Source organism: Myotis brandtii, unplaced genomic scaffold (assembly GCF_000412655.1).
Source record: "Myotis brandtii unplaced genomic scaffold, ASM41265v1 scaffold384, whole genome shotgun sequence".
In the NCBI taxonomy this organism is placed as follows: domain Eukaryota; kingdom Metazoa; phylum Chordata; class Mammalia; order Chiroptera; family Vespertilionidae; genus Myotis; species Myotis brandtii.
In genome coordinates this window covers 379,292-387,511 of record NW_005364745.1, presented here as the reverse complement: position 1 = coordinate 387,511, position 8,220 = coordinate 379,292, and the positions used below count along the sequence as shown (strand labels likewise).

The window sequence follows — 8,220 nt, the reverse complement described above, 5'->3', positions numbered from 1 at the left end:
GCAGTGGTTCTCAACCTTCTTAATGCTGCGACCCTTTAATACAGTTCCTCATGTTGTGGTGACCCCCAACCATAAAATTATTTTCGTTGCTACTTCATAACTGTAATTTTGCTACTGTTATGAATCGTAATGTAAATATCTGATATGCAGGATGTATTTTCATTGTTACAAATTGAACATAATTAAAGCATAGTGATTAATCACAAAAACAATATGTAATTATATATGTGTTTTCCGATGATCTTAGGCAACAACTGTGAAAGGGTCGTTCGACTCCCAAAGGGGTCGCGACCCACAGGTTGAGAACCGCTTCCTTAGACCAATAAACATAGTTATCCTTTGAATCATTGTTTATTCCTCCCCCTATCTCCAGTTGTTTCTAGAAAGCTCTTTAGTTGAGTGATAGACACTCCTATGTTCCACTGAGGACAAGTCCCCTACAGGTATACCTCAGGGCTTAGCACTTACCTGCTGCCCTGTTTTTATGGCAAAAAACTGATGCTGGCCTTCTGCTCCACACACATAACCAAATGCCCGGTTGTCTGTCACATCTCGGGCAATGAAAGAGATCTTATTTACTGGATGTTCGTGCTCTATCACCTGAAAAAGGACAAACACATGATTTCCTGGGAAAATTAGCATCTATCTGTATGCTAGCGCAGCTAAGCATCAGATATATGCAGAGGCTGAATCAACCACTGAGCCACACTGGACAGGTTATTCTTGTATTATTATTTATTAGTTATTTATTATTAATACAATACAACTGAAAACTTACTTTTCTCTACCCCTATATATTAAAATGAGACCCATGCATAGACCTACAATAGCATCACAAACCAAAGGTTAGGATTAATCTAGTTCTTGTACCTGGGGTTAAAAAGAATACCCAAGTGATATTATAGCATACCCCTATTTATAGACTTGACACATCTATTAGAGGGAATAAATTTCAAGATAAAGTGACTTAACTCCTCACCCCTACCCTGTTTTCCGCCTTTACATCTGAAGAAGTGATATATACTATTTTTTTTCCTACAGAATTTTGAAAAGGAAAAAGGGGAGTTAAAACTTAGTTGCAAATTGTTTGTCAAATTCAGGTGGTCAGAAAAGTGTCAGTGAAAGTGGATTCTTACCCCAGTTTTCTCATCAATTATTTTGATCCCAGAAAGGGAAATGTTGACCCAGATCCTTTGTTTGTGTTGTCCCTGAGACCGACCAGCCGCCGCCATGCCCTGATGGGAAAACAAGAAAACTTAGTTAAAACTTGTCCCTGAGACCGACCAGCCGCCGCCATGCCCTGATGAGGTTGGGAAAACAAGAAAACTTAGTTAAAACCACCCTACGATGCTTCTGATACTAAAACTTAAAAGGCAGCTTTGTTTTCAGCTTAATTTACCATCTGTGAAAGGCCTAAGCACCCTGCATAAGAGAGAGCAAGAAGGAATAGAAGGTGTTGAGCCAGGACATCACTAGTTAGTTCTGTGAACTTGGACAAGTCATTTTAATTCTTTTGATCTCAGAACAGTCACTGGTAAAGACAAGAAGAATGTACTAGAAGTTCTTCAAAGGTGTTATTCTAGGCCTTGTCTTACTTAACAAGTATTATCTAATTAGTTTCACATAGTGACAGTGCTGGAATTCAAAAATTCAGAAAATCAAAGGGCTAACACTAAGGAACACAAGTTTCCAGGTAGAGTCCTGACTTTTAACCGAAGACTTCCAGGGTTGAAACAAAGCAAAAGGCATGTCGAGTCCTGCTACACTAGAACAACACTCAATATGCAAACAATCTCATGGCTACTCATCAAATGAGGTGCCACTGGATCGATTATGTGATTGGAAAGTTTTCCTCTTGAATAATTGAGATACAGGTAAATACAAACTTCTCATCTAATTCCTTCTGTTGGCCATTTGCCGAAGACAGAGACAAAGCATGCTTTCTGCCTTTTACCTTTAGTTTCATCATAGAATCTTGGCTCATTTTATCTCCTCTCGCATCTGGCACATCATCAATGCCAATTAGCTTGGCCTTGTATTTTACACCATCACCTTTGAATCTGGCCAAAAGATACTCATCCGTCTTTTCTGAGCCTGAGAAAAGAAAGAAATATAGGATAAAGTTTATAAATGTATTTAAATATCAGCCCCATGTATCATCACATATGTTCTGGAATCTACAAATCAGAGTAGTATAAATCTTGCTTATACTATGATTGACTAAGTGTGCAATATTCTATCCTTATTCTCACTTCCTTTGAGTAAAACCATGCTCTTTAATACTGTATAAGATGTTGGGATGGAAAGAAAATAAACTCTTAAAGGTGCAAAATGGACTGAATTATGGGAAACTTATGGAACTATGTGAGGTGGGACCTGGGGACATTCATTATAATTTAAAAATACTTTTAAAAAAGAATATAGGAGAATAAAAAAAAATAAGGCACCACACAGTAATGCTTGTTTTTTAATAATAAAAAAATAAGGCACCACACAATTTACCAGCATTTTGAACTGTCAAAAAGGCAAAAGGGAATTTTGAGTAAATTTCTTTGAAAATCGCTTAAGATAATTATCCCATCTTTATAACTTCTTTTGCTTCTCTTAAAAGGCCTGTGTGGTCTCATTTCCATTGCTAAAGTGTAGAAGTAAAAAGCAAGCCAGTCACGGAATATTTTCAAGCTATGAACGATTAAGACTCTGGCACTTTGTAGTGGTACTTCAGGTGAAGAAAAAGGGACTATAAAACAAAGATCTTTCGTTTTTAAAAACAGCAACATGGTAAATAGGTTACTGAGAGATAACCATATAATAATTGATAGTTGATTTATCAACTGAACAAGATGGCATGAGAGCTGCCTGGCAAGACCCGGGCAATCACAGGATTCAGAGACACGTCTTGTATATGGAGTGAACCAAATTCCAACTCTCCTGCTCAGGCCTGGAGACCAGGCTCAGGTTGAAGCCAGGCCAGGGCCAGCTCTTACTTTACCCTGAACTTCTAATTTCTTCAGAGGTAACCACCGCAAGCTCCCCTCATTGGCCTCAAGAGGATTTCTCCATACCTTTCTTCTTCTCCTTCTTCGAAGGTGCTTTTGGTGCGGCCTGTTGGTCAGGCTGACCATTAGATGTACTGGTTTCTACTTCGTTAGACATGGCAAGAAGGCAGACAGCAAACTTCAGCACCAGCAGACACTTAGTGACACCAGGTGCTCCCTGATGGCGAGGTCTCAAAAGAACATAACCGACTGCAGACACCTGTAGGCAGAGTTTAGAGGCGTAATGAGATTATAACACAGCAGACCCAGACTTTATGCCATAATAGGCCTACCACTAGCGATTCTCGAGCGCAGTTCTTCAGACTCATTTTGTTCTTTCTCCTCTATTAGACTGAACTCTGAAAGCAGGGGAGTGGGTAGGAGTGTTTCCTTTGAGGTTTCCAAAATGGAAAGAAGGTGTTTACCAGATTTTTCTTTAGTCAATTGGTATCTGGTAACATTTAATGATTATCTAGCTAAGTAGCTTGTGTTGGATCTTTGGCATAAAAATCTAGTATGAAAGATAGGGATCAAAATGTGTCACACACAGAAAAATAAGGCTTCATAGCAAAATAGAAATAAATGGAATGCTGAGCTTGAGAAATGGCAACTGGCATTTAAAACTGGGTATTATAAATCCTGGTCCTCAAAAAATTCTTTAACTATAAAGGCAGTGTCAAGAGTAGAGCTATATATTTTATTTATTCATATCAATATTTTTTAAAATGTTAGGATTCTGCATATAACCTCCAGTGCTATCTATAAGCACTATACTTTAAAAGACACCCACTTTTGACATTAACCTTTACATGTATCAGGGAGAGGATTAATTTATGGGGTGTCTGTTGTGTAATTACTTCATTGCGTGTGAATACTTTTATGCTATTATTTAGCATTATGCTATTATCCTCAACATGGCTGTGGTATATGCTCTCATAAAGCTCCCACATGTATCACAGTAGGTAAAACAGAAAAATGCAGAGTCATTGTAAGCACTAATAGAAGTGAACTAATGTTTCAAAAGGTTCTTTCATCCCCCAAGAATCAAAGTTTCTACACAGCTGCTAAGAGAGCTAGAGACAGGTTAACTTTCTACCTGGACTAAAGACCAAAGACAAAGAAAAGCTCCTCACAGTCTGTAATCCTGTTAAGACCACCAATGGGCTGGCGCACCCCCAAAAGCCCTCTTAATTCTATGCTTACAGCACCCAATTATTTGAGCTTTTTAATTCAAGGATCAAGTCCATCACATGGGAATATGTACTGTTTGTTATATACTTAAAGGATAAAAAGTTAAGTTTCAAGTTTTTGCTCAGTGAGCTTCAACTGCCACTTACTTGCTTCATGAATGTTAACATGTTCTCCTGAAGGTCAGTACTTAATCTCTCCTCCATGAGTTTTTATATATATATATATTTTTATCTTTTAAATCCTCACCTGAGGATATTTTTCCATTGATTTTTAGAGAGAGTGGAAGAGAGAGAGAAAGACAGAGAGAAACATGGATGTGAGAGAAACACATTGACTGGTTGCCTCCTGCACATGCCCTAACCAAGGCCTGGGACAGGGAGGAGCCTGCAACCGAGGTATGTGCCCTTGACCGGAATCGAACCTGGAACCCTTTGGTCCACAGGCCAATGCTCTATCCACTGAGCCAAACCGGCTAGGGCTCCCATAAGTTTTTAAATAGTCCTTGTAGTCTTAATAGTCTTTGAAAGCAAGTACATAGATAAATACATAAATCTATGTATAGTAATGTTATCTGAGTTATTTCAGTTGGAGATTTAGTTGTTAGTTTTGCTCAAAGACACCTGGATAGTAGGGAGCCATAGAGAAGTCTCTGCACTTGGATGTCCTACAGAGTAGAGAGCTCAAAGCTCTTTTCTTTCTTTTTTAAAAATTTATATACTTTTATTGATTTCAGAGAGGAAGGGAGCGAGAGGGAGAGATAGAAACAACAATGATGAGAGAGAACCACTAATTGGCTGCCTCCAGCAGGACCCACACTGGGGATTGAGCCCCCAATCTGGGTATGTGCCCTGACTGGGAATCGAACGGTGACCTCCTGGTTCACAGGTCTATGCTCAACCACTGAGCCATGTTGGCCGGGCCAAAGCTCTTTTTACTCAAGACGTCTTTGGGGGGCCAAACACTATTCGCCTTTTACCTGTATTAACTCCAAAATTTACAATAACCCTGAGTATTAGGATACAGTGTGATTTCACCTTTCCTGAGGGAAAACCAAGGCTCAGAGGTTATAACTTACACAGATGCAAATACTGGAACCTGGGTCTAGCCCAGGCTGTCTGGCTCCAAGCCAGGGTTCATCAGATGTGACAGTGATGAACCTCATCTGAGAAATCTCATAATAGCTACAGAGATGCTGTTATACACCTGCTGTGGCTGCCAAAACATATGTCCAGTTCTAACACTTTCCAAACTAAGGCATAGCTTAAAAAATAAGTCTAGATTGCATTGAGCTATTGGGTCTGTTTTAAGCTCTAGTAAGGTCAAAGATCTTATATAAGGGGGAACAAGTGGGTATAGGACAACTAGAATGTATAGTCTTCTCATTCATTAGGTTCCCTGGGACCCTTCTGACCACAAGCACATTAATCAGAAGACATACACAATGAATGTTAGCATAAGGTAGGGGTCACAAATTAAAGCTCAACACATATGCAAAGGGTTACCTGGACAGCTCCCCATCTAAACCTAGCTGGTTCTAATTTTTAGGGACAGGCTGCTTCTTTCATTAGAAGCTTGAGCAGAGAAATAGGAAAATACACCTGGAACCAAATGAGGATCTAAAGTTATCGTATATTCTTGACTCCTTCTTAAGGCCTAACATAGAACAAATTTGTAAATGAAACTTTGCTACGTCAATAAAATTTGCTTCCATTTCAGAAAAGATATCTAACTTGGATTTTGGGCTTTACAAACCTCCCTGAAAGAATGTGAAGACTTCCCCTTTCCATGGCATAAGAATCAGATGACTGGGAGAGATTTTGGAGCTTGCAACATCTTTTCTGAGAAGGCTCTGAGAAATGTAAACCAGAACACTGCGTGAGTCATCTGAAGACAACTATGTCCTTTGCACTAAAAAAAATAAAATAAAAACATGAAAAAATCTGCTAATCTGCTATAGTTTGTTTAGCCCTTAAAGTTATGCATGCAAGACATCCAGTATTTAGAACCCTAGAATGCTCGGCATAAGAACACATTTGTGTAGAGGCAAACTTGGCTGGCAGCTCCTTATTCTTGCTTATCTTTTCCATCAGTAGGAATATATTGGTATCAGCAATGATACTAATTAATAATTCCAGGATTCTAAAGCAATATCCTGACACCAATTTACCACCTTCTGCCCAGTCTACCTTCTAGCCCTAATTATACAGAGCAGAGAAGAAATTTCTTAGTCAGCCTCAAGTCAAAATGCTGGTAAAGGAGTAACTTGAGTTAAGGACTTATTGAAATGTAGGCCCATTCCACAAATGGTAGAGAATCTATTTTTAATGTTAAGGGGAATGAGACAAACACCTAACCTACCAAGCACTTAAAACATTTATCCTGACAGCTCCATGAAATAGAATGTGTCTCTGCTTTATGAATAATGAAATGGACTCGGTAACACAAGATTATTTGCTAGTAAGTCTCTGAGCTCAAAACTGAACATGATCTATGTCCCTGTTTCTACTATATATGCTGCTACTCTTTATTTTTTTTAAAGCTCACTGATTTTAACCTGTATTTTATAAGCTGCTTTCAAAGTCATAATCCCATTGACTTTAAGATATCAGTAAATTTTCCAGGAAGAGCCACATAAATAGACACAGTTAGGGGAGTTAAGGAGAGTCAAGAACAAAGCAACATAAACATCTTTACCAAGAGCATCCAGTACTTTGTACCAGTCACAAAATGTATTTCCTTGTCCTTTAGAACTTCATGCCTGTCTCAGCTGAGGTACTGCATTAGGGCATGTGAAATATTAACCTCCCAGGCAGATCTCAGGGTCCAAGAGGGCAGAGAACAGTTTTCACCACTATTTTCAAAGCAGCCTTTTGAGAATGAGGACGGTTGCCAGAAATGAGGCAGTCAAGTTAGGCTGTTTCTGAAACTTGATGTAACTCCTTTCTCCCTTAGCTGCTTAGATGCCCATGCTTTTAGGAAGGCTTACTCTACCTGCAAAAGCCACGCTGAGCAGACAGGAAGATTTGTGCAGCCTCTTTAATTGGGGAGGTGAGACTACGTAAATGCACACCGAAAAGGAGTCCTTAAAAGATCTGCTTGCAAATGCTGACACAGCTGTAGGGGCCTCAGTAACAAAACATGCCTGAGTCAAGGAGGTATACACAAGTTAGGCATTTACAGAGAGCACGTATCGTTGCTTTTAACCCTTGGAAGGGATGCTACGGGACTGAGCGGACACTAAGAGCCCTGAACCAAGAAGCTGTTCCCTATATTTGGAACCAAGTCTGACCAGATTTACGAGTTCCCTCTACAGTTCATTGTGAGCAGAGGTGAGATTGCATAGCAACTAAGAGTTCAGGCTTGGGAATCTTAGATAACTTCACCGTCGTTTAGCTCTGTGGCTGAGACAACTTAACTAATATTTATTTCTTCACCTGTAATGGGAATATAGTGTGCAGAATTGTTATGAGAAATCAATAAGAACTTATGTAGAGACCTCAGTGCCTTGCATGTATATGGAAAGTGCTTAACAAATGGCAGCTGTGATTAAATCAAAGTTAGGCTTCATAGACACTATGTGTTGTGCAATCTTATATTGCATCCAACATTGCTTTCCACAGCAAGTGTTTAAACAGTTGCAGAACAACTGGGACCAATAAGTAAACAGCTGGTAAATAGAAACATGGAGGAATATAGTGTTTTAATTAGTAAGGCCCAGGTGAAAAAGTGAGAGGGTTTGCCAATATTGGAGTCACCTTCTGTTCAACTCTGGCTTCTGAGCTGACAGAGGGCAGGTTCTGATGGCAGGACTGTGGGAACAAAAATCTACTCTACGTTATCCAGAGATGTCTGTTTTAATGGATCCTGAGTCAACTCTAAGTCTACATCATTACTACTGGCAGTTTAGAAGGTCTAACTCAGAGCACTTGGGGAAATTTTACTGGAGAGCTCTCAAACTGTCAAGGTCTATGCCACCCCCAAAGTGATTAAA

The 8,220-nt window shown here is 39.4% G+C and overlaps 1 protein-coding gene across 5 annotated transcripts in view; it reads right to left on the bottom strand.

Annotated features, from left to right (window-relative positions):
- DAB2 (Dab, mitogen-responsive phosphoprotein, homolog 2 (Drosophila)) overlaps positions 1-8,220 on the bottom strand; it is a 159,421-nt gene that overhangs the window by 19,788 nt on the left and 131,413 nt on the right. For 4 of the 5 annotated variants that reach the window (XM_014544848.1, XM_014544847.1, XM_005872568.1 and 1 more), the window contains exons 2-5: positions 3,066-3,258; positions 1,955-2,094; positions 1,137-1,235; positions 469-600 (exon numbers count right to left, since the gene is read on the bottom strand). In XM_014544848.1, coding sequence (XP_014400334.1) covers positions 469-600; positions 1,137-1,235; positions 1,955-2,094; positions 3,066-3,156 — 462 coding nt within the window. In that variant the 5' untranslated portion in view covers positions 3,157-3,258. Of the gene's footprint in view, positions 1-468; positions 601-1,136; positions 1,236-1,954; positions 2,095-3,065; positions 3,259-5,981; positions 5,999-8,220 lie in introns of those variants that run through there. The other variant, XM_005872565.2, reaches the window with a different exon arrangement.